Source organism: Alligator sinensis, unplaced genomic scaffold (assembly GCF_000455745.1).
Source record: "Alligator sinensis unplaced genomic scaffold, ASM45574v1 scaffold919_1, whole genome shotgun sequence".
Lineage (NCBI taxonomy): Eukaryota > Metazoa > Chordata > Crocodylia > Alligatoridae > Alligator > Alligator sinensis.
The window spans coordinates 494716-520558 of NW_005842191.1; the positions used below are offsets into that span (position 1 = coordinate 494716).

Sequence of the window (25843 nt, forward strand, 5' to 3'; positions counted from 1 at the left end):
CTGGTCCTTGCCAAAGCACTTCAGCCTTGACCTGGAAGAAGCATCTGGAGGAGCCAGTGGCAAGGGGTGTGTGTGTGTGTGGGGGTGTCTCTATGACCTTCACTGCTGACCAGGGTCAGGCAGGGCAAAGAGTTAACTGGTTACTTCAGGGGGCCATCAGAACTGCCACAGTGCCACCAAAATTGTCAATGAAGCGAGAACTGACCTGGCAAACTCATTCACTTCACCAGCCAGCTTGCACCCATGTTGCCTTCTGAAAACTTGACACTTCAGCCTGAGCACTGGAGTACAGTTGGCACAGAAGCACTTACAGCTCCCATCCAAAACCAGACTGAAGCCAGAAGTGTATCTCAGCGCCCCCACTCTCTCCCTACTTTTTGTCAGCTACTGTATTCAGCCTATTCCAAAATGCCTGCCCTCAAATACTTGAGGAATAGCCTGGAACATGATTCTAGACTTCAAGTTGCAGCAGATTTACCAGTGGTAAGACAACACTACAAGTTTATAGCAGAAGCCAGTGGAAGGCTGTCACTACATCCCTTATAACTGCTGCCCACAATCTAAATTAGCCCCTGCAAGTTGGGAAATCCTGCCAGGCACCATGGGATTGCTACAATGCACGGAAGACCCCCATTCATTCCTCTAGACCAGGGGTGCTCAGCCTTTGGCCCATGGACCAGATCCAGCCTGCAGAGCCATGTCATCTGGCCACAGGGCTCCCAACAATCCAAAAATGTGGTGGTGGGGGGAGTGGTGACTGCACTAATTGCCACTGCCTTGCTGCCAAATTTCTGGACCTGTGTGGAACCCCACAGGCTGTACAGAGTGGCACTGCTTGCTAGATTAGGCATGTCAGGTTGAGCAGAGGTGACACTAGCAGTATGAAGCTGATCCAGCCTATGGGACCAAAAGGTTGAACACCACTGCTCTAGATGTAAGATGGCATGAATAATGGCACTGCTATGTTAGCTCCACTCAAGGCTGCTTTATTTTACTGTAAAGCTAGGACAGCTGCTTTGCAGCATCTCTTTTGCCCTACTTCACTACAATTACATCCCTCGGAAAATTCTTAACACAAAAACTCACAAGTCCTGGGGAGGGGACACAACTGGCTTGTTCCCACAAGTAAAAGGCAGTTCTTTTACAGATTGTTTTTTAAAGAAAAGACAGATTGCCTGGAGCTGGCACCTGGGGACTGGAGAATCAAACCACAGCCAGAAGACAGACATGGTTACTTAAAAAAGATCTAGGGCCTGCGAGCATGCAAAGTCTCTTGGGCCAAGCTTCAGTCTACAGCCAGCTGAGTCTCAGGCTCCTGAGGACAGGGCTTATTCATAGAAATACTGACATGCTTAACCCTTCTGCCTCTGAACACCTTTGCTTTTCATGCCAAGAGCACTGTGCATGCCACCTTTTAGTTAAAACAGCAGCTGTAGGTTTCTACATTACCAGTGTATGCACCATTACAGAAGCTTCAAAAGACTCAAAAGTTTACAAAGTAAAGGAACTATAGCAGAACAATATCCAAAAAGTGTTTTTTGATGGAATTCCTGTTTCTTTAACAACTAGAAAGTGGCCATGTGGTGTTAAAAAGGCCCAGACTGAGCTCCCAGCTCTCCACATGTTTAGGAGTGGGTTTGCAAGCCATATATGTGCATGAGCCAGTAGAAGTCTGAAATGCTGTAATAATTTGAAAGGGCCGTGCAGAAATAATGAGGAGCTGAGATGTTGACACATGAAAGGTTTTTGGCTGATCCTTACCATACGTGTCTGCATAAATCTTTGCAAATGATCCCAGTGTAAAACAGATGCTGTACTGGGAGCTAGAAAAGCAGACATTTCCCAGAAGAGGGGAGAGGATGAGGTTCTCATCAGTGGAATACATGCTGAAAGAGAGAGGGAATGTTACATACTGCATAACTCTACAGAGCAGTGGAGGAGATCTTAATGGCACGAACAGAGGGAGATGCTGTAACCAAGCATATCTGCAGGTCAGAAATAAGATCTCATAACTTTGTACTGCTACCTGCACCCTCAGCAGATGGCTCCAGCATGTTTAACACACAGGGACAGTGCCCTACATGAGCATTGACCCAAGTTGCACCAAACTTTCAATGGTAACTAATATGCCCCAACAGTCTTAAAAACAAAACAAGGTAGGGATTTGTTGCAATATTTTTTTATTGAACCAACTGGATAAGCTTTTGAGCATCAGATACCCTTCCTTAAGTCAGACTCCAAAAGAAGAGATAGGTTAACCTGATGAAGCCCCGAAGTTTCCCAGCTACACAGCTGGCTCGATAAAAAAAAAATATTGCAACACATCCTTGCCTCTTGTATACTTCGTGGTCCATCACAGCTACAACAACACTCTGACCCTACTTAAAAAACCCCAAACAAACAACTGACCCCCCCGCAATACTTGCAACTAAATGCAGCCAAAACTGCAAGTATTTTGTATTTCTTTTTAAAATAAGAACTTCTTTACGTTTTAAGAGAATGAGGGTGGGGGGAACTGTCAAACAACTGAGGGAGAAACTGATGCAAGGCAACCAGGGCAGGAATGGAATACAATGACATGTTCTCATGATTTTGGAAACATGCCAGATACGGTAAATTAGTGCAGCTAGACTGCTACTGGTACCCAAGCCAGCTAGCTTACAAGTAGCATGAGTATTTTTACATATTACTGCAGTCACACCTGTGTCTGCAGTGCAGATGTACCCACAGAGAAAGGATGGCTTGCTTGAACAATGATTTACCTAGCGGGGGCAGTCATGCAGGATATGTGTCTACAGAAGTAATGATAAACAGCAAAACATCTGTTTCAAACTGAGCCCATTTCCCTCTCCCACAGTTTTGCTCTTAGGAACTGCCCAGAGCTTCCTAGCACTTTTGAGGATGCTGGTCACAGAGCAGTCAGACCTGCTAACATGGCCCCACACAACTAATATAAACACACATACATAGGAGTAAAATGAAATCCTCTCTGATGGAAAAAAAATCCATGTCTATTTACATGTGCAGACTGAAAACTTTCTACGGGTGTTAACAGATTCCACAGAGAACATGCAAGTGTATATAAATATACTTGTGAGTCTAGCAGCTGTAATGCCCCAAGAATAATGTTCAAGATGAATTAAGCAGTATATAGACAGCATGCTCCATGACTGCTCCCTACACAGGTCTGTACCTGATCAAGCCATTGACTTCATCCACAATATGTCGAAGTTTGTAATAGGCATCAGTTGGGGGAAGCTTCAGTTCCAGGATAAGGCGATCTATCTTATTAATGCACACGGTCACTGCCAGCCTCTCCTGCACTGCATGCTTGATCAGCCTCTCCGTATTCAACATAACCTGTGGGAAACAGAGTAGCAATGTGAAGAACTAAAGCCCTTGATAATGTGCTATGTGGGGCATGACAGATAAAGCAGTGATCCTTATTCATGGGGCCAGCAGCCTGTAGAAAAAGTCTAAAATCAGTCATCAGTGACCAGCTAATAATTTGAATTTTGAAAGCAGAGGTTTAACCCAATAGTGTCCCTTGGAGGTAGTTCCTCAAACATTCCAACCTAAATAGCCATCTCAGTTTTAGAAGTTAGTGAAATCGGAGTTAAAAGAAGATATGCCACTAATACTAGCTCACAGTCAGAGCACATCATGTCAGGCCTGGCTAAGTCTTTGGGCAGAGGCAATGTCTTTTATTAGACCAACTAAATAGTTGCAAAAATGTTATTTGCAAGGTTTTGGACACACGCGTCCTTCCTCAGGCACAAAAAAAGAAATTAAAAATGGTGAGAGATATGAAAGATGGTTAGAAATCCCTCAGTATGAAAAAAGCCAGTCTTTAGAAAGCTGTTCTGCAGAAATGCAAATTTAGGAGGGTTGCAGAGAACAAACACAGGTAGTTTAGCCAGTCAAGCCTGGCTCCATGACTCCCCACCTCCATTACTAGAACATGCTTCCATTTCTAATTATCACCCTCCAAGGATGCTCTACCACAGATAATATGTGAGCTCATCTTGTGGTAAAGTCAGGATCAAAGAGCTTCCAAAAAACACCCGCAGGAAACACTTACCCCTTCGGCTGCATCAATGAAAAGCACAACTCCATCTGAAATACGAAGGCCAGCCGTAACTTCATCAGAAAAGTTCACGTGGCCTTCAAAACAAAACCAAATGAAAGACTATGGTGAGTACACCTCAGAGCTGTCCCGTGGCCCCATTGACATGTTCTGAGTTGCAAGCTTCTAGTAGGCAAAAAAAGGTGTTATCCATTCATCACCAAGATGGTACATCAGTTAAGTTGGCAAGGAAGCTACTGCCAGCATTGTGTATGTGGATCCTTCTCACTTTCTAAGGCTGTTCTCTCAAACTACAGCATGACAGTAATGTTGTTTTAAATTAATAGACTTAGCTTTGTGCAAATGCTTGAGAAGAGATGGCAATTAATTAAGTTCAGTGATCTGAAAAGGACTTACTGCATGGTTCTGCTCTTAAGGAAGTGACACGCCAGAACAATAAATCTCTCTCAACAACCTTCTTTTTGGTGTTTCATGTTTTACCATCCCTTGCTTTAGGTTGCAAGTTGTTTGGGGCATACCAGGCATGGTCATTTGTGAAGTGCTGCATCTTATCTTGTTTTGTAATTAAACACCTATGTGCAAGTGTGGGTTTGGTCAGACCAGTGAGGGTTAAGTTCCATTTTCTTGCCCAATGTGGGTTGCGTTTCCAAGAGAGCTTAGTATGGGAGGCACAGATCTCAAAACCTGACCTCACAGTGGGAAATCTACGGCAAACATGTGGTCCCCATTATGGGAGATCTTGATGATCTCTGCTTTACATAAATTTAAAATCAAAACTTGCTAAGCCATCTGATACACTAGCTTTCAGCCTGGTTATCACTGCAGAAATCAATCCAGCAGAGGGCCTATAAGCTGCAGTCTATTCTGCCTTGTACATCAGAAACAAAACCATAATAAAAAGTGACTTAAGACACTGTAACACGTGCAGCCCTTTACAATGTGTAAATGGAGTGGAACAAGCCATTCGCCAAATCCTACTGATGTCTACATAACAACAGAGCTTAAAACAAATTAAGTCAGTCTATTATTACATCCTAGAACATGGTGGACACAGTGCCGTTAGTCCCGTCAAGGTTGGCTAGTTACACGGAGCCCTGCAGAAACTGAGCAGTCACTGGCACATTGTTTGGTTCTATTTAAGCCATTTAACAACCTGTGTCTGTGCAATAGACTAGAAAGACCCTGCCATACACAGCAAAATGTTGCCAGCAGAACTGTGAGTGCCTATGCAGTCAAGGCTCCCCCTGTGGGAGCAGAGACCTCCCCTCTATTATGCACAGTAAGTCTTCTGCTGCCACCCAGCACCTGGCTGAAGGAACATGTAGTTTCTTGTAGCTACAGCCTGACTGCAAGTGCTGATTGATGAAAGGTTTTCAAACCACAAGCAGGCTGGCTCAGTTTGTGGATTAGTGATATGGGGGTTATTTCACTGTCAGGCATTAACTTGTAGGGGCCTGCAGGTTTAACCTATTACTATAGGTATCAGACAATTTTCTGGCTACCAAACAAGCCCACTGTACAGGGTTTAGATTGTACCAGCAAAATATCAGCTGCTGAATCCCTGAGGCTGGAAATGATTTCAGAGGTGGAAGGACCCCAGAACTAAGCTCAAATGTCAAGGCTAGGCAGAATCCCCAGGAACAAGCATGAAAACCCACAAATTCGTCTTTAAAGGGAAGCTTTATAAAAAGCATATTACTCTGAAAAGTCTAAAACAGAGCAACTGATTTGAGAGATTGAGACAGGGATTTCTTTTTTTAAAGAAAAAATGTAAACTGGTTTGTTGCAAAAGTCCATATACTCCTTCCTCAAATCCCCTCCTTTAATCATCTTTCTAATACATTATTCATTTCATCAGCACTGTTCAGTAAGCAGCTAAGGGCATTTTTACACATAAAAGAGCCTGGTGCTACAATGCTTGCAGTTGTATAAATGGCAAAATGCAAGTCAGTACTGAGAAAATGGCAGCTGTACACATTGATTTCATAGACGTGAGGGCTGGAAGGGACCTCAGAAGATCATCGAGTTCAGCCCCTTGCCCAAAGGGCAGGAAGTCAGCAGGGGTCATAGGATCCCAGCAAGATAGACACCCAAATGTATCTTGAAGGTGTTCAAGGTAGGTGCTTGAACTACCTCCAGCAGCAGTCTACTGACCGAATACCCAAGGTTTGGAATAAAGAAGTTCTTCCTTATGTCCAGCCTGAAACGGTCACGGAGGAGTTGTGACCGTTCAATCTTGTCATCCCGTGGGGTGTTCTGGTGAACAGATGTTCCCCCAGATCCCCCTGATAAACTTGTAGGTGGCCACCAGATCACCCCTGAGCCTGCACTTTTCCAGGCTGAAGAGTGCCATAGCACTCAGCCTCTCATCGTAAGGTCTGTTTTCCTGACCTCTTATCGTGAGCGTGGCTCTCCTCTGGACTCTCTCAAGCTTCTCCACGTCCTTTTTGAATCGAGCCCAAAACTGGATGCACTACTCCAGCTGTGGCCTCACCAAGGCCGAGTACAATGGAAGAATGACATCCTGGGATTTGCTTGAGAAGCATCTATGGATACAAGCCAGGGCTTTGCTTGCTTTACTAGCCACAGCATCACACTGAAGACTCATATTCATCTTGTGGTCAATCATGACCCCCAAGTCCCTTTCGTCAGAAGTGCTAGCCAGTGTAGCACTGCTGAGCCTATAAGCATGCTGTGGGTTTTTCCTCCTTTGGAACTAAAACACCTCAGAGGTGCTTTAGTTCAAAAGTGCACCACCGCCATTTTCTGTGTGCCAACACACATTTTGCCACTTATACAACTGTACACGCTGCAGCGTAGTTTGCCTCAGCTTGCATGCAGAGCAGACTTGATTAATCTGGTCTGAAGCAGCACATTGCAGGAAAAAAAGTATGTGTATAAATGCCCTAAGAGTGTATAACTGTTATTTAGGGGTATAGGTTGTAGCTGTGTTGGTCTAAGGACATAGGCAGAATCTTGTCTGCCAAACCATTATTCAACTGTTTCATTTTTAAGGCCCTAAATTTGTTAGTGCCTGAATGAGCTCAACGCACCAGGAGTATCCATGACATTGAAGAGAAAAGATTTCCCTTTGGTGTCTGGTAAAACGATAGTCACTGGAGTACTCTTGATTCCAACACCCCTCTGAAAAAAAGGAAAGCACTCTTAGAAGAAAAAATGTTACTGAGCAAGATAATAATGCAGCAATCACCCAAAGAATTAATCAGAGAAGTAGGACAATAGAAAGTTACCCAGCCAGCCCAGTTTCCTAGTTCCTGCTTGACAGGCGTGCACCACTGTCACAAATCAGCCAAGTTTCTCCCACCTTCGATCTGACTGGACTACGTTGTTGATGCATCCACCCCTGTCTAGCAGCATCTAATACCTAGCTCAGTTGAGGAAGGTGAAGCCTGCTCAGAACAGTGCTAATTATCCTATGTTGCATATGGAAGAACAAAATCTTTTTGCTCCTCTTGCTACCAGGTTACACCCAGAAGCATAAGATCTGATCATACCCAGCGTAAAGAAACGGTGAGGAGATAGCGAGAGAAAGAATTGACAGAAGCATCCCAGGCATGACCCTGCAACAGCATTTAGTCTGTAGGTCAAATTAAATGGTTTTCCACATATAACGAGAAAACCCAGGTGAAGATCCAGATTCAGGAAACCAAATCCATTTATTCTGATCTAATTTATTTTGATCTCAGAATTTTCCTCACCTACCAAAACAGTGAATGATCTCATTAACTCTTTCCTTTTCCAGAGTGACCCCACATGTGTCCACCGATAAACTGGACAACTATAAGTTAACTTAATAACTGTTGCCAAGTTTAATTCAATAAAATGTATCCATTAAAGCTTTAGGCAGAGATTGGGGATATGGAAAATGAAAAGAAAGTTAAGCTTGATCTGCTAATTGCTGCTTGAAGTAATAAGATTGCTGGTTTACTACTCAGTGCAGAACGTGAATCAACTTTCTTTCCACGAGAAAATGCAGTTCTTGAAGGGAAATATTATAAAACATGATTCAGAGCTTTTTCTTCTCCTCCATGACTTTCTGTAGGCAGAAGGCAGCTTGTCACAATAATTGCCCATTTTACAGGGAGGACTTACCTCTTGCTCGGTGAACAGTATATCAGTGTAGCAAAGCTGCAAAAAGAGAGCACAATCCTCAGGACAGATCACTAAACAGGACATTTAAACTAAATATATTGAAGTCTGAGACACAAAATAATGACTGTTGACATGTGATTAACACAGCAAGTAAATGAGAAGAGTAGAAATAAAACCCAAATATCTGTCGGACTACCAGAGCCCCCCTCTAACCTCTATGCAATGATCTCTTTGTTCATGTAAGCGTGAAGACCACCTCTGCCCTATCACAAAAAAGGCTTAGAACAAACTGAAAGTACACTTACATCCTGATCATAGCGCTTCCTTATTTCTGGGTGCGTCTGCTCTATCAAGCAATCCACAAAACAAGTCTGAAAGTCATAGAAAGCAAAAGAAAGCAAAGTGACCTTATGTTTAAAAACCAAAGACAGATGTACCATTAAATATCTTGTACCTCTACCTGAAGCAGCATGGAACGGAGCTGGTGGGATACTATGTCTATTGACCTGGACCAAAAGGTACAAAGCTAGCTGCATGTTAGCAAATGGTACCTCTCTGCAAGTTTCTCCCTCAAGAAACTACAACTGTGAGAGCATTAAGGTAAGAAGCTGACAGATGACAGTGCCACAAAAAGACAGAATCAGAATGGGGTCCCCTCCTTGGGTGGTTAACTCACATTCATAGGTAAGAGAATCTGAGCTCCAGCAGGCTCCAAAACGAAGTATACAAAAGGTGCAGCATATGGGCTGGGGATACAATGTACAAGCACATGGTGTAGCAGTGCTACAGCTTTGCTGGCTACATCTGTGGACTTTTTAAAGTTAGGATGAGGAGAAAGGTGAAATGGGTGCGTTAGAAAGAGAACAGGGGTGGTGGGAGGAGAGGGAGACTGTCATAGCTAATCCACTCCCTCAACAGAATAAGAAAGCAGAATAAGAATTGTGGGGGTGGGGTGGGGGGGAGGGAGGGAGGGAAACAGGCATGCTTGTAGAAAAAAACTTCAAGGTGGTGATGGTAATGGGACTCTCTCCTCCTTTCATTAAGTTAATCCAGGCCTTTTATCAATAAGTGCTTCCAAACACTTTCAAAGCTGATGGACGTACACTTCCCTGCTTAACCCAAAGGGTTACGTACCAGCAAACATCAGCTGGAAAACAAAAAGATTAACATGGAAATTGGTTTCTGGTTTACTAGCTTCACCAATGGAAGACGGAATGAGGCTTGCCTGCTAATCACTGTGAGGTAGTGAGCTGGATAAATAGGCACTCTTAGCAAAATATGCTACAGTAAAAGACAGCTGTCATCCTTTAAAAAAAAAAAAAGTAGCTGATTCATTAACATCGAAACTGCTCCAGCTTCTGTCAGGCAGAGACTCAGCTTTGGTTTACCTTGCCATGGTGGAGGTGTCCGCACAGAGTCACATTACGAATCAGCTCTGAGTTGTCCATCAGATCTGCTAAGAAACTGAAGAAACAAGAAACAAAAAGAGTTAGCTGCTTCCATTCTGCCTATATTACCAGATGCCCCAGTAGCAGCTGATACTTTAGTTATACCTTTCACTCAATGTCCCTAACTTGAAGGGTTCCTCAACAGAGAGCCAGCTACTGTCCCAAATGCAGGACTGCCTAGGCTAAGGCCAATCTCAGGAAGGGAGAGGCAGTAAATGCTGCAACATTTTTTCCTCCTTCCAGCTCCCTGTTGGGCAGGAAAATCATCTTACTTTGAGAACAGGGAAACTGAGGCACACAGGCTGGACCAACTATATTTAGTATGAGGAGATGGGCAAGGCAGAATTGTCAATAATGAAGGAACACAATGGGGAAGCTCTCAAGGACAGGAAGAAAACTAAAGTGGTGCCAATATTCTAAAACAGTAAACAAGCTGACCTCAGTAATTATAGACCTGACCGTCTGACATCAGCCCTCAGAAAAATAATGGAATAGCTGAAACAAAGTTTGATGACTAGATAATTAAAAGAGGATTACATAACTGATTCCAATCAACACAGGTATATGGAACATAAGTCTAGTCACAGCATCATTTGTTTATAAGATTAAAAGTTCAATTGATAAAGATAATAATATAGGCATCATATTGTGCTTAATTCTATAAGCTATTTGATTAGGTATCATCATACAGAGTTGAAGGACTCAAGGACCCAATCAAGCAAGACCTCTTGCACTAATGCCTCAATGAAAAACTGGTGAATTTCTGTCAACAAGGGATGAATGTCGACAGTGCTTGGGATACCTTCAAGTCCACCATCATCAGCACCTGCGAAGAGACACTTGGATTCTCTATCAGGAAACATCAAGACTGATTTGATGAGAATGACCAGGAGATCCAAGAGCTGATCAACTGTAAGCGCAAGGCCTTTTGTGCTTGGCAGAACGACACCAACTCTAAGCAAAAGAAACTGAATCACCAACAAGCCAAGGCAGAGGTCCACAGGAGGCCCCACGATATGAAGAACGGATGGTGAGAAGACAAGGCAAAGAAGATTCAACATACTGACATCCACAATGTGTGTGGTTTTTTCAATGCCACAAAAAGCCATCTATAATCCGAGTACTCGGGGATTAACCCCCTTGAAACCTAAGGATGGAGGAAACCTGATCAAGGAAAGGAGAGCCATCAATGCCTGCTGGAAGGAGCATTTTGAAACCTTCTCAAATCGAGACTGTTGTTGATAAGAGTGCCCTCAACTCCATCCTGCAATACCCAGTCAGAGATGATCTCAGAATCCCTCCAACCCTTGACGAAGGAAAGCCATCAAGCAGGTGAAGAATGACAAGACATCTGGAGTTGATGGAATCCCCACTAAAATCTTCAAGCAGGGGGGAGAGGAGCTTACATCAAAGCTCCATGCCCTCATCTTAAGGATTTGGAATGATGAGGAAATCCCAGATGACCTTAGGGATACCATGATTGTACAATCTTCAAGAAAGGAGATATGTCTGAATGTGGAAATTACAGAGGTTTGCCTTGATGTCCACCACAGGAAGGAGTTCAGGAGGTTTCTTGCAGTGATGTCTCCTTCCACTTGCTGAAGAGCTCCTCCTGGAATCTCAGTGTGGGTTTTGGACATCAAGTGGCACAACTGACATGGTCTTCACTGCTCACCGGCTGCAGGAAAAATGCCAAGAACAACATAAACCTCTCTACATGGCTTTCTTTGACCTCATGAAAGCCTTCGAGACTGTCAGTTGAGAAGTGCTGTGGAGGATCCTTCCAAAGTATGGATGCCCACTGCAATTTGTCAACTTTCTTTGCTGGCTCTGTGATGGCATGTGAGCAGCGGTTCTCACTAATGGATCTATCGCAGATCCCTTTGAGGTTAAGAAGGGAGTTAAGCAAGGCCACGTCATCGTTCCAACACTTTTCTTGATATTCCTTACTGTGATGCTACATCTGACCACCAACAAGCTTCCAGTCGGAGTGGAGCTAAGCTACTGAATGGATGGTAAACTGTTTAATCTCAGCTGACTCCAAGTCAAAACCAAAATATCCCCGACCTCCATTACCAAGTTCCAGTACACTGATGATGCTGTAGTATGTGCTCAATTCGGAAGCAGACCTTCAGGCAATTGTCAACGCCTTTACCATGGCATATGGGAAAATGCGACTGATGCTTAACGTTCAGAAGACTAAGGTCCTCCATCAACAAGCTCTTAATGAGCAGTCCCCAGTTCCAGCAATTCAGATCCACAGTGAAACTCTGGAGAACACCGAGTACTTCCTATAACTCGGAAGCCATCTCTCACAGAATGATGACCTTGATGAAGAAATCCAACATTGCATCAAATGTGCAAGTACAGACTTTGGATGCCTGAGGAAATGGCTGTTTCAAGATCACAACATCAGATCTGAAACCAAGTCATGGTTTATGAAGCAGTTGTGATCCCTACCTTACTGCACAGAGCTGAGGATGTGGACAATGTACAGGAGACACCTCAAGCTGTTGGAAAAGTACCATCAATGCTACTTGCAGAAGATCCTTTGAATCCAGTGGAAAACAGACGCCTCAACATTAGGCATCTTCTCACAAGCAAATGCCACAAGCATCAAAGCAACCATCATTTGACATCAGGTTTGCTGGGCCAGCCACATCAGCCTGATGTCCCAGACTCCTGAAACAAGTTTTATTCTCCCAGCTCAGTCAAGGCATATGCTCAAGAGGAGGACAGAAAAAGCGCTTCAAGGATGTCGTCAAGACCAACTTGAAAAAATGCAACATCAACATTAACTTGTGGGAGACAATCACCCAGGACTGCCCCAAATGGAGGAAGGCTGCTGCAAGGATCTCAGTACTCTGAAACCTTATAAGGAGATGGAAAAGCAGGAACAGCGGAAATAGCATGTCATTGACTGAATCAAGAACTCGGAGCCATCCATCCTGCACAGAAACGCATGCTTAAGTTGCAATAGAGTCTGTCGATCCCGGATCGGCCTCATCAGTTATCTTTGGACCCACAGATAAGATAATCATGGAAGACAATCCTCCTCGACTGCAAGAGACAGCCAAAGAAGATATAGCAATTTAGTTAAGGAATCAGAATTACTACACTGGATTAAAAACCAGCTAGTCTACAGATCTCGACAAGTAATCATAACTGGGAAATCATCATCAAGCCTGTGTTTCTAGTGAGGTCCTACAGGGACATCTTCTTGGTCCTACACTACAGGTACAGATGTACATAGCTGCACCATTTCCAAATGTCACCAATTGGGAACTTGTTCACAATGGCATGAAGTGCTGTGGCTCAAACACCAGGGGTGGGTGACCTTTGGCTGAGATATTTTCACTTTCTGCTTTCCTAAACATGAGTTCACTAAACTTCAATAGTTTGAAATTGACTGAAATCAGCAGTATACATGCCTGACTCGGGGTATTCAAGAGCAGGAGTGTTTGGACTCATACCTTTTGGTTCCCAATGGCTGGGGGAGGTGGTGGGGGGCAGGGAAATGGGGTGGAGGAGAATTATGGTGAAACAGGGAGTGAGAACAGAACTTGTTTTCAGGAAGATAGCTTTCATTGAACAAGCAGTAAAGTAAAAAGGGGCAGTAGAGTTCTGGTAGTGTACCAGAGCTGCCACATGCAGCAGTGGTAGAGAGGAGAGGGTGAGGAACAATGCCGCATGAGACGCCTTGAGGGCTAACCAAATCCATGTCACCGAATGCCTGGTGTCCACACATAACACTGAACTAGTTCACAGTGAACTGGTTTAAAATAGCACTTTATTTTCCAAGTACACTTTTAAGCCTGTTAAAATCTGCCTGGGATGGTTTAACAGGTTTAAACCACATTTAAACCATGCCAAGTGTTATGCATGTCCACGCCTTATGCAAGATTTGTATCTATGAGCAGGAAGAAAATATAAACTCATTCCTGTAAAAGTTTACAGATGACAAAAGGATCTGGGGAGGGGCAAGTAACAAAGTGGACAGGCCATTGATTCAGGGCAATCTGAGCTCCCGACACGGTGGGCTCAAAGAAACAATATTTGTTTTAATACAGCCAATGCAAAGTCACAGACATCTAAGAACAAGGAGTACAGGCCATCTGGCGAACTCTGTCCTGGGAAACAGTGATTGGGGGATCGTGATGGATAAGCAGCTGACTTTGAGAGCCCAGGGTGATAGCTAAAAGCATCAGTGGGCATGTATACACATGACCATACAGCGACGTTGTTACTGCATCATGCTTTAGTGCTTTACTGCATCGTACTTCCTTAGGGAAGTGCTGAAATGTAGTGCGGTAACCTCCCATATGGGCTGTTAAATTTCCCTGTTACGTCACACACTTAAGTTTCCCCACTACCTTGATGTAGCTAGTGCTCACATGTAGACCTGCGTGATTGCTACCTCGCCACACGATGCCATATGGTGACAAAGAACATTGCTACATTGTCACAGGACGATGTGTAGATGCACCCAGTGTAATTCTTAGATGCATAACTAACAAGTTTCAAGTCAAAGCTACATTTCCCCTGTATTTACTAGGGGTGAACCGATAAAGATTTTTTTGGCTGATACTGATGGCCGATTATTAACCAGCCATATCGGCTGATACTGATCCGATAGCTGATTTCCAGGAATGCAGCGTAGAGAGCAGCATCTGGCTGGTAAGTGTGTGGGGGAAGGAAAGAGAGGTGCAGTGGGGGGGCAGATCAAAGCTCCCCATGGTAAGGGATGGAGTGGGACGGGGCAGGGGCTGCCCAGCCAGGGCAGTGAATGCGACCCTGCAGGCATCTTGGCCAGGGAGTGTAGGGAGGGGGGCGGCTCCAAACCGCTATGCGCACCCACAGGGGAAACATGGGGGGCATGTGTGCTCTGGATTTGTGCACGGGGCATAGTATTTACCAGTAACTTTACTGGTAATGCACCTCTCGTATTTACCAGTAACTTTACTAAGCGTTGCTAGGGCAGTGTGTTGTGCTGATGTCTGCACTTCAAGAATGATTTTAACAACATGAGAAGAGTTCAAAGAAAAGTAATGAGAAAGCTGAAAACATGCCTAATAGAGCCACAAGATCAATCTGTGCAGCATAAAGAAAGAAAGAGAGTGTGAGAACAAGATGACTAAGGAGCAACCTGTGTAGAGAACAGAAACATAACCAGAAAGTTACTGCCTTGGCAGTTACATTAATAGGATTCCAATACTACTAAAAGGCACAATGGCTGCACCTTCAATTTGCAGCAGCTCTCTCAAGGCAACCCCCACACACCCCAACTTTCCTTCCCTCCAGTGGCAAACCTGGGTGGAAAGTGAAAGAGAAAAAAAATACAGGAGAGCTAAACCAGATGTGCACTTAAAAAACAAAGCCAAAAAACTATACAGTACTCACTCCATCTCATATACAGTGACAGGTAATGTCTGCTCCATCAGGGAGAATTTCTTGGTTTTCACAGGTTTAATTATTGGCTCTGAAACCAAAATAAAATTTTACAGTGAAAAAAAATGTTCTTAAAATGCTGATGTTTGGAGCCATTAACCTAAGGCATTAACTGAGACAATACTAAGCATATTACTAGACCAAAAAAAGTGATATTTAAGGTTGATGACACCACTTCAACTACTTTATTTGGGGAAGATCAAGACATAGCTGAAACAGATTTTCATTTGCCTTCTTTTAAGATCTTTTCAGCCACAGTTAGTGTACGCTCTGTACATCTCACAACAGAACTCCTCTGGCGTTTGCAATGGTGCAGTGATGCCTCTGGGCATCTTTAACAAAGTGGAAAGAGTCTTGGGAGTTTGGAGGTTGAAAAGGATTTTTATAAGGCAAATTAAAACTGGTAAGGAGCCAAATATTTGGCTCATTTGCAGGCTTAACTCAATTTCCATTATCACTTTTTTCCCTTTAAGCAGAGACCTGGTTCTTTTACTTTATGAATTAAATTCTTTTTTGTTAATACTCTCAGTAGAATTTCTATTAAAATGCCAAAGACAAAACAGACTGAATGTCTGAGAAGATGCAAGTAATACCACCACCAGCAGGATTTCAGAGCCTTTCTTCCTTCCATGATTGCCAGCAAAAACCTTTCCTGATCAGAAATCTGATTTACTGACTATAATTACTTACCAGTGAGAGGCTGTGTATCTTCTTCCTGCACTATAGTCTCTACCTCAGGCCCATAGACCTCTTCTGCAGTGGGATAGTATTTCTTATCCTCATGCAGTACCACCTCCATTCCAGGGTGATCTTCATCATGGTCTCCCATATCGTCATCATCGTCATCATCATCAAGCTGAAACCGACAACAAAAATACTTTATCCGCCCAACAATCTCAAAGAGCTTTTTATATGTTAAGATCCACAAAACCCCTTCTAAGGTTTGTATTCTCAACCCCATTTTAGGATAGAAAAACGCTTGTGGTCACATATCAAATCATGAGCACAGGTGGAAGCCATACTGACTTACACCAAGATTGGGACCTGCACCGGGACTGAATATCTCTAGCACTGATCAGAAACAGGTCCAGACAGGAGTGCTGACAATCTCTCCCAATTTTTATTTAACAGCCATTTTCCCCACCTTGAATCCATTCCAGAGGCCACTGCCAAATGCAAATATTCACTGGATGGGGATGATTTAGGAGCATCATTCCTACATTCATGCAGGTGTGGTTGGACCAGATGGTCCCCTGAAGTCCTTCCCAACCCACAAGATGTTGCCTTCTGTACATGTACATAGGCTACCAAAGTTTTGCCAAGCAAGCAGCAAGCCAGGCTACGCTCCACATCAAAGCACAATTGCAAAATACAGTGCATGAAACTCTAACTGTATAAGATTTGTTCAGAAAACTGTTTGATCTGTTCAGGTCCCTCCTGACCCTAGCTACTATGAAACTATGAAGAATCTGCGTGGTAAACTGGTGACTATTTTTCATTTGCCTGTAAACAACACTGAACAACCACACCATTAGGAACATTGTTCTGGGTCATCAGGTGCAGCCCCTTTCACCACACAACATGTCCCAGTGACCATGCCTCTGCTCTGGGGTTATAAACACTACTTCTGTCTCTCCATTATATCAGGAGGCAAGGCCAATACACCCCTTTAGGGAGTAACTAAGACACACACACATGCATATAAAGAAAGAGTGAATGCGTGCAAGCTTTCATGGGCTGAAGCTCACTTCATCAGTGAAGCAAGTGTCAGCTCGTGAAACTCGCTCTCTCTCTCCGCCCTTCTCTCCCTCTCCCCCACTATCCATCTGACCTAGTGCAGCGGTTCTCAACCTTTTTTGCACCAGGACCCACTTGTAAACATCAGTGGCCAGTCCTGAGCCCTCATGCCCGACCCGCTGCCTCCTGCCCCCATGCCCCGGCCCCCAGTGTGTGGGGCAGGGGGGCCCAAGCAACCCCTTGCAGGTTGGACCTCTGCCTGCAAAAGCCAGTTCTCAAGAGCGGAGAAGACGGGAGAGAGTCTAGAGGGCCCCGTCTCCCGGCGGCCCCCCGCCCCCCGCGGGGAGGGGCCGCACCTCGTCCAGGTCCTTGGCCTCCCGGCCCAGCTCGTCGTCGTCGTCGTCCGAGTCGAGCTCGGGCCCGATGTAGTTGCCGAACTCGTCGTACAAGTCCGTGTCCATGGCGCCGCGGGGCGAAAACGAGGCCGGTCTCCGCCTCCCCTCCCGAAAGCGGCCCCGACACGCACCCGGCTCCGCTACCGCGCGCCTGCCCTCCCGCGCGCCGGCTGCCGTGCGACGCTCGCGTCGAAGGCCCCCCCACCGCGTGGGGGGTGGCCAAGCCGCCCGCCTGAGGGGCTGGTCACTTCAGTACCCCTCCACCAGGCAGCCGCGGTGGGGAGAGCTCGGGGGCTGGGTGGGGAGCGGCCGGCCTGAGTTTTGGGGGGAGGAGTGTCTGGGTTCCGAGCAGGCGCTGGGTGGGGCAGCCCCGGCTGGAAGGGGCCTGGGCGGCGAGTCCCGCTCTTGCTATGGAGACGGGCGGTGAGGCGGGGAACCAGTGTCGGGGCAGCCCCGGGCCCGGGATTGGGCCCGGCGGCGGGGAGCGCCCCGGGGTACGAAGTGCGGCGTGACAGGGGAGACTGGACAAGATGGCCCGGTGGTCTGACCCAGTAAAGGGCAGTTCTTGTGTTCTTCTGAGACTTGTCTCAGCTGAGATGGAACGCAAGTGCCCTGGAAAGTTGGGCCCAACTTCAAAGTCATCATTTCAGATTGGGGTTTGCATGAACTCACTGTATAATTAATAGAGGTGCAGCGATAGATTTTTTGGGGCCGATACCAATGGCCGATTTTTAACGAGCCGTATCAGCCGATCCCGATCCGATTGCTGATGTGCAGCCGGGCAGTGTGGAGAGCAGCGTCCCGCTGATAAGTCTGTTGTGGGGGGAGGGAAGGGCCGTGGAGGGTGCAGACTGGGTGCAGACTGAGGCCCCCGTGCTGAGGGAGAGAGTGGGGCGGCGGCTGGGGGGCCCCAGGACGGAGCCAGGAGTGGCTCATTTGGGGAGGTGTGGGGTGGGGGGTGCAGCTCCCACCCCTGCCCCTACCCTTGGGGGGGGCCATGCGGGGCGTGTGCCCCTGCATCTGCGTGCAGGGCTAGGGCAGGTTGGGCCAGGGTTGTGTTGAGCTCTTCCCGGCAGGGGGGCTGGGCTGTGCTGTGCTCGGGGTGGGCAGTGGTGGCACTGGGCGGGGCTAGGGGCGGGGCTTCAGCCCCCCCAAAATTTGCCATAGCCCTCCCAACTTCCCCTCCCAGCACCGCCGCCATCCTCCCCAAGCACAGCCTGGTCCAGCCCCCCTACCTGGGAAGAGCCCGGTGTTGCCTTGGCCCCAGCCCCCAGCTGCAGCTTGCCCTCGGCCTGTGCGCAGATTCAGGGGTACACCCCCCCCATGCCTCCCCTGGGGGTGCGCACAACAGCAAGAATCACCCCCTTTCCCTGTGCGCGGCTCAGTCCTGCACCCCGCCTTTGCTGGGCAGCACCTGCCTCTGCCCCAGACCCCAAGGTCTCTTGGGATGGGTCTGCAAAGCCAACGGTGTGTAGGGCAGGGGATGAGGCAACTTGGTTTGGGGGCTGGTGACAGCATGGGTCCAGGGATGAGCATGAGGCAAATGAGGGCTGTATGCACACCACGCCTCCTAGCTATGCTGTCAACTTCTGGTAGCCTGCTGGACTACCAGCAAGCCAGATGCAACAGTTTGATGGGCTGGATCCAGCCTGCAGGCCAGACGTTATAAAGTAACTAAATCAGAGATGCAGTTATACACTATATTAAAATAGTGTATAAAAGGGACTTACCACTTATAACTGCTTCATCTGTTTATTCTCATCCCAGCATAAACAGAATTAAACTGAATGAAACAGGTGTAAAGTTACACTGATACGGAGAGGACAGATGAAATAGTTAAGTTGGTTCAGCATGAGTCACAGTAAACTGGTATAATTGTTTGGTCTGTGCATGCCATTAATTATGTTTTGCTCTCAGGTTATCATCATGGACAAATCTGGAGCAATAGATTTCTGTGCTTTGGAGAGAGAACTACAGGCTGCTGTTGCTGCTGATGAAAAGTACTGGAGAGAAAATGATGCCAAATTTCGAGCTGTTCACCAGAAGGTGGCATCCTATGAAGAATTTAGGTTTGCAGGCAACTTGTTTCATGTGGCGAGTCTGGAGTTGGGAATACAACAATCCAGTGTTTCTTTCATCAGGATGAAAGTTTGTATTTCTGAGTGTCATGTAGTGACACTGTCTGCTCAGGAGTTGTATTGTCATATCCTCCCTCCTGTGCGAGGAGGACTGAATCTGTGAGAGTGTCTGAAGCAATAAGGAGTATGTGTGACCAGGTCCATGTCTTTCAGCCACAACTCAATGGCAACACAGTTTCTTGTGATAGGAGCTCTTTGTCTAGGCCAACTTGCTGGGTAAGGGACGTGTAACTCCAAAAGCTCTATCCTGCAGCTTCTCAGAAAAGTCATGAGATATTCCTCTCTGTGGGGAAATTACTCAGACCCTAGGAATCTGAATCAAAACAAGATGTGTTAAAAACAAAGAAGAATGGAATTAAAAAGAAAGGAAAGGTTTATTTAGCACCCATACTATAACATTTCTCACAAAGGGGACTGGCCTTCGCAGCACAGATCTTACACACATTGCCAGCATAAGTGGCAAACCCCTCTAAAGCGGATGTGGTTATACTAGTATAAAAAAGCTTGTATTAGTTTGATTTGGGAACTAGTACAGGCTATATATTGATGTAAGACACCTATATTTTCATTTAACTGCATCTGCTAGGAAACTGAGAGAACAAAAACCATACCCTTAACCAACATCATTTGGCTGGAAAAACTTTTATTTCTAGACTGGGGTGCTCAACCTCTGGCCCACAGGCCAATAGTGGCCCATGGAGCCAACTCATTTGGCCCATGGGGCTCCCCACAGGTCCAGAAATGTGATGGTGGGGGAGCAGTGAACATTAATACAGTCATTCTCCCTGCTGCCAAAACCCCAAGCCCTGTGCAGCTGTTTAGAGCACCCCGTTTCCTTCCACCCTGTTTTTGGATTATTGGAGCTGGGGCACCCCTTCCAACCCCTTGGAGCCAGGCCACCACCACCCCAGAGTTGGGTTGGGGCCTGGCCACAATCCCTTCCCCTGCAGGGCCCAGTCAACCTCCTTTCCCTGCAGGATTGCGTTGGTGTTGATGTGGAGGGTATTTGCTCTTACAGGATTTTGCTTACAGGGATATTGTGCGGGCATCACACCTGAAGCCCCTGGAAAAAAAGGATAAATTTGGAAAAAAGAAAAACCTACTGTGGAATTCCTGTGCAACCCAAGCTAAGTGCCAGCAGAACAGCGAGGTGGAAATAGCCCAGGTGAGGAAAAAAAAAAAGTCTATAAACTTACTAGGGAGGACCAGCATGGTTTGGGAGAGACCTTGTTCCCCCGGGCGCCTCCCAGAGTAACAAGGAATAACGGCCATAAGTTGCTAGAGAGTAGGTTTAGACTAGACATTAGAAGGCGCTACTTCACAGTCAGGGAAGCTAGGATCTGGAACCAACTTCCAAGGGAAGTGGTGATGGCTCCTACCCTGGGGTCTTTAAGAGGAGGCTCAGCGTTTACCTGGCTGGGGTCATTTGAGCCCAGTTTTCTCTCCTGCCCAGTGTAGGGGGTCGGACTAGAAGATCTACAAGGTCCCTTCCGACCCTACATCTATGAATCCTCCATCACTATTGGTTTGTTGACATCTGAAAATTATTGCAGAACAAGATAGTGTGTGAAATTCAAAACAGACCAGAGGCCATTCAGTAGAGAAAGCAATGGATGTTAGGTTGCGGAGAATGAGGATTCGAAAAAAGCAGGCCTCCTCCAACCTGAGGAAAGACCACTCAGAAGAAATAGCAGTTCCATATGTGAACAAGCCCTAAACAAATCCCAAATATTGAAATCTCTTGAGTAGATCAGATCTCCATTTAGTCCTACATCCTGTCTCTGCCACTGTTCCCTTATTGCCAGGGTAAAAACTAGCCTTTTACTCCTGAACTTTGTTTGCTGTCTCTTCATTGGTTTCTGAGCCATAGTACTATTTTACCTTTCTTCCTGTGACTATTCAGTTACCACAGGTGACCTGTTTTGTGTGACCACCATCCATTCTTTCCTTGGAATGAAATCTCAGCCCCATTGAAGTCAATGGGAGTTTTACCAGTTTACTTAGGATCCCATACCCCCTTACACACACATGCATTCAGACAGTCGTCAGTGTGTACAGACTAATGAGAGGGATTTCAGAAGTAGAAAGGAAAGGAAACAGGAGAAGCCTGGTGCTCACTTATTGCTGTTGGTCTTTTCTTTCCAGCGGTTGGACCGATTACCTGAAACCTCTTCAGAATTCTACAGAGATTGGCGCAGATGCTTAAAAAGTGGGCAAGAAAAATACCAGTTCCTACTGCAGCTTGGAGGCACAGGCCTGGGCAAAATCTTTCAAGCGGATCTCGGCTTTGGCCTCCTGGGTGAGTTCCTCAGGGTGTTGGCAGAGAATGTCTGTGGTGAAGACAGAGAAGCCACCCTGCATATCTTACAGAGCCTTTCAGAAACTAAGCACTTTGGGCTCAATGTGGATCTCCTGAGCCAGGTGGAAAAGGAGAGCAGTAGGGACTTGTTTGAGAAACTGAAGAGCATGAACAGAAATTGTAGCACTCGTGGGCTTCCTTTTGACAAAGCCAAGGCAGGATCAGAAGCTCTAGGGGAAGAACCAAGTGAAACTGAGAGGGAAATGCATCTCCAGGGGTGTGACCTGGGGAGGGAGGCAGATGAGAGGAGATTGATGGAGCTGATGAAATGTTACCAACTCATGTGAAGGACAACAGGCTCACTGCAAGGGTGTGTGGGAGCAGAGTCCAGAGTAGGGATCCTTCAGCTCCACTCTCCGATCAAAGATCACAAGACTCTTAGGATACATGACACCTTGTCCCTGGCATGTCCAAAGAGGAATGGTTCCAAATACAGTCCACCCACCTGTTACTTGCATTCACTGGGCCTGGAAACACAGTGGTGAAGCTGCTGTAAGGGATTTCCACACAGCCACTGTCAAGCACCCCAGAGACCAAGGTCTTGAGAGTGGCCATGTGAGTAGACATCTCTAAGCAGCTGCACTACCACTTTTCTGTTCCCAGTGCATGTGAGTGGGTCTGTGTGGGGTGGGGAATGCTTGGGGGTATCCTTCCCTGAACATGCAAGGGACCTGGTGTAGACATACCCTGAGAATTCCTCTCTGTAGAGTGTTGCCGATCTAATCCTCTCTGTATCTGTCTTAGTACCTAGCTTAGTTGCTTACCCCAGTACAAATAAGTGTTAGTTACAGAAAGAATGGTATTGCAGGAATTGGGAAAGTGCCACGTGCAGAAAGGAATCCTTGGTATAAATAGGTAATAATCAGTAGATTATCTGAGGGCAAAGCTGTAAGGGAGTCTTTCTGGTATTAGTAGGGTAAAAAATAAAATCAAAATCAATTCTTCACCTCTTTTTGTTCTTTGTGTATATGTTCCCTGAGCAGAGTGACATTTAGCCATGTTAAGCTGAAGTCAAATAGGAGGCAGGGTAGATTTGCACCTTATAGGCTAACCAAATCTACCCTACTTCTACATATTTCTTGCCTAGAGGGCATTTTTGAGAAACAAATCAGTTATATTACCATGTTTAAACAGAGCTACATTTGGAAGGTGTTCATGTACAAGCCTCCACGAGTTTAACATTTGGGAATGAGTTGAGTGATCACTTTCTTAAACAGGACCAGAATTATTACAGTGCAGATCCTGAGGTGTCATGGTCATGCACCAAAGATTAGCAATAATCTCCATGCCAAGACATGACCTTGCTGTAGGCCACTCCACCCTAATTAGCATTTTACTTGGATTATTAGAGGAAGTGAATCTGGACGATCAGGAACTGAAGTGTAGAAAGCTGCAGACTGGCTAGCAGTGGGGATGCAGAAGGTTTGGGACATAAACAAGAAAGCAGATTGCATTGGAGTGAAGATAGTCATGGGTAGCAAGGTAGAACTCTGGCCATTGCCTCTAAAAGGAGAATTAGGTTTAGGGAGTGATGTAGAGGGAAACAGAGATAGGAAACTGGATGTTTCTCAGCCCTAGGCATCAGAAGTAAAACCATGTGTAGGTCACAAAAAAGACTAAGCCATGAAGTTTGTGTAACTAAACCGGATGAAACTCACAGAATACAAATTCTGTCCTTCTGGGTGTTTATCCTGAAAGGTCATTCGAACATAATCAATAGCTGTCAGATTTTACCCAGCTCTGGGAAGATGAGTCCTGTCTTCCCCCAATAGTAAAATAAAATGAATCACATCCTCCTGCAAGCCTCACCAGGTGTTGTTAACTAACTACCTGCCTTTAGGTGTAAATCTCCATGCACATGCCCACATATACCTTGTGGCTAATCCTGTGACCTCCCTCTGGGAAATGCAGATATGTCTCTTCCTAAAGATCCTCCCTCCCTTCCCACAGGTTTGATGAGCAGTGAAGTAGTTAACCATATGGACATTTGAAGGATTCTCAGAGGCATTAGTGTTGGCTTCCTTGAAATGAATGGTGCAGTTCACACCTCAGAGCCTCTGCTAATTGATGGATAATCGTGTTGCACTAGGGTCATGGTTTGAAGATATTTTTTGCAATCATAGCAGATAGGGACTTGTTTTTTTAATAAAAGCTGAGATCTGGAGTGCAGCTAAGAGGTCTGTTCTGTGCCTCCTGGCAAATCTTCAGCAACCCGTAGGAGACACAGGGCATGTTTTGGGAAATGCTGGGTTAAAGAGAGGTTATTTGGCTGAAATGAACAGAGGGTTTCTCAACATATCAAAATGAAAGTATTTCATTTTAGAAGCTTGAATCTGAGGTCTCTTCCCCTTATATATTTTCTCCTTTATTTTACATGATACACATAGAGGTTTGTTCTTGTGGAGTCCCTCAGGATCTCTGGGTTCTGCACACGCTGCTTTATTTTAAATTAGGCTACCTGGGAATGCATTGATGCTGGTGGTACTTTTGGAGCTTTCTGGAATTATTTTTTCAAAGCTACAAAATACTGCTTTTCCATGGAGTAAGCAGAGGTTACTGTGCAAATGCTAGGGTCTGCAGAAGGGTAGAGTACCATGGGTTTGAACAAGCACAGCAAGCAATGCATAGGACAGGAAGTGAAGAAGAACCTCCTATCTAACAGGAACTGAAAACAATCTGACATTAAAAGCAGATAGAATGACTTAGCAGAAGTCAGATGTGGTCTTCCTCTGAGAAAGATCAGAGCATATTCACATAGGGAGAGGATAGGAGCAGCCCAGGATTCAATCCAGTCCTGAACTGACAGGAATGGGACAGAGGCAACCAGTTTAGTTCTGTCCCTGAACATCTACTCAAAGTGCAACAGGTAAGATGGAGATAACCCCATGTTTAGATGTCTAGATAGCATTCCTATATTCTGTTACAATTACATGTAAGGTATTACTTGAATCCAACTCAAAGCAGGATCCACTGTGTTAATCACTGTACTGAGAAACAGGCTCAGCCCCACAGAACTTACAAGCTAGATAGTGTTGGACGAAAGACCAATGGGGAAAAGCAATGCTTTATCTAAAACCATTCATACTCACACACACAGGCCAATCCACTAGTACTCAGGTTCAGTCACGATGGCCAGTTGCATTGCGTCTGGACACAATGATCTTATGGGAGGGATGCCAGCAGTTTTCTCCCGAGTTGATGTGGATGGGATACAACGTGGTTGGGGGCCTTGTCTTCACTGCCTTTTTATGCAGACACACTGCTATGGTGCCTCTGACAACCTGCTAAACCAATCACCTTGTTGCTGTTGAGTTGAGTTGCTGAGTTGACTTCATCAAAACTCAGTCTTTTGGTTACATACGTCATGGCTTAGGTATGCAGATGGATGGATGGTATATATATATATATACGTCAACCCTCATCAAGATGGAATCCAAGGATGAGGAGGTAGAAGGATTGTGGGTTAGGCTACATGGGGGGCAAGGAGAAAGGGATTTGGTGGTAGGGGTCTGCTACAGACCCCCACATCAAGGGGAAGAAAGAGATTCGGGGCTCCTGAGGCAACTCGCAGAGACCATAAAAGCTAAAGAGGCGGTAGTCATGGGGGACCTAAACTACCCGGACATCTGCTGGGAGTCAGACAGCAAAGTCCCACCGCTCACGCAGGTTTCTAACCTGTGTACAGGACCTCCACCTGACACAGGAGGTACACGGTCCCACTAGGGGGAATGCCATACTGGATCTGGTATTGGCAACGGGGGATGACATGGTTGGGGACCTCCAGATCGGTAGCCATCTGGGGGACAGTGATCACCTAATAATAGAATTCACCATAAGACGTCGAGTGGGTAAGGTAACTAGTAGGGTGAAAGTGCTAGACTTTAGGAAAGCTGACTTCAATGAACTCAGGCGATTAGTCAAGGACGCACTGCAGAGTAGGAGTTTTGAAGTGATGGGAGCCCAAGAAGGGTGGCTGTGCCTTAAGGAAAGGATCCTTCGGGCACAAAGCAAGATGATCCCCGAGCGAGGCAAAAGGGGGAAAGGGGCCAGGAGGCTTCCCTGGCTGACCAGAGAAATCCAGGGCAGCCTAAAGGACAAAAGGGGAGCACATAAAAAGT

At 45.8% G+C, this 25843-nt stretch overlaps 2 protein-coding genes across 4 annotated transcripts in view; one reads left to right on the plus strand and one right to left on the minus strand.

The window, feature by feature from the left end:
• EFTUD2 (elongation factor Tu GTP binding domain containing 2) overlaps positions 1-17423 on the minus strand; it is a 32716-nt gene extending 15293 nt beyond the window's left edge. The window contains exons 1-10 of the mRNA XM_006026364.2: positions 17190-17423; positions 15787-15952; positions 15049-15127; positions 9589-9664; positions 8506-8571; positions 8201-8236; positions 7141-7231; positions 4082-4164; positions 3194-3360; positions 1762-1886 (exon numbers count right to left, since the gene is read on the minus strand). Coding sequence (XP_006026426.1) covers positions 1762-1886; positions 3194-3360; positions 4082-4164; positions 7141-7231; positions 8201-8236; positions 8506-8571; positions 9589-9664; positions 15049-15127; positions 15787-15952; positions 17190-17294 — 994 coding nt within the window. The 5' untranslated portion in view covers positions 17295-17423. The remainder of the gene's footprint in view (positions 1-1761; positions 1887-3193; positions 3361-4081; positions 4165-7140; positions 7232-8200; positions 8237-8505; positions 8572-9588; positions 9665-15048; positions 15128-15786; positions 15953-17189) is intronic.
• Positions 17424-17625: 202 nt separating this feature from the next.
• On the plus strand, positions 17626-25197 carry CCDC103 (coiled-coil domain containing 103). 3 transcript variants are annotated; one of them, XM_006026366.3, is made up of 4 exons: positions 17626-17884; positions 19146-19297; positions 20399-20531; positions 21512-25197. In XM_006026366.3, the coding sequence occupies exons 1-4, from the start codon at positions 17759-17761 to the stop codon at positions 22010-22012; spliced, it is 912 nt and encodes a 303-aa protein (XP_006026428.1). In that variant the 5' UTR covers positions 17626-17758; the 3' UTR covers positions 22013-25197. The 3 variants fall into 3 exon arrangements, with proteins under 3 accessions (XP_006026428.1, XP_006026430.1, XP_006026429.2); XM_006026368.3 differs by having other exon boundaries at positions 17631-17651; XM_006026367.3 differs by having other exon boundaries at positions 17633-17722.
• The last annotated feature ends 646 nt before the right edge of the window (positions 25198-25843 follow it).

What these genes read in the sequence shown, in the direction of transcription:
- CCDC103 (XM_006026366.3), top strand. Translation starts at nt 17,759, where the DNA reads ATGGCCCGGTGGTCTGACCCAGTAAAGGGCAGTTCTTGTGTTCTTCTG. An exon ending in AGTCATCATTTCAGATTGGG is followed by an intron (nt 17,885 to 19,145) that starts GTTTGCATGAAC and finishes TTTTGCTCTCAG; the next exon opens with GTTATCATCATGGACAAATC. An exon ending in GCATCCTATGAAGAATTTAG is followed by an intron (nt 19,298 to 20,398) that starts GTTTGCAGGCAA and finishes TTTTGCTTACAG; the next exon opens with GGATATTGTGCGGGCATCAC.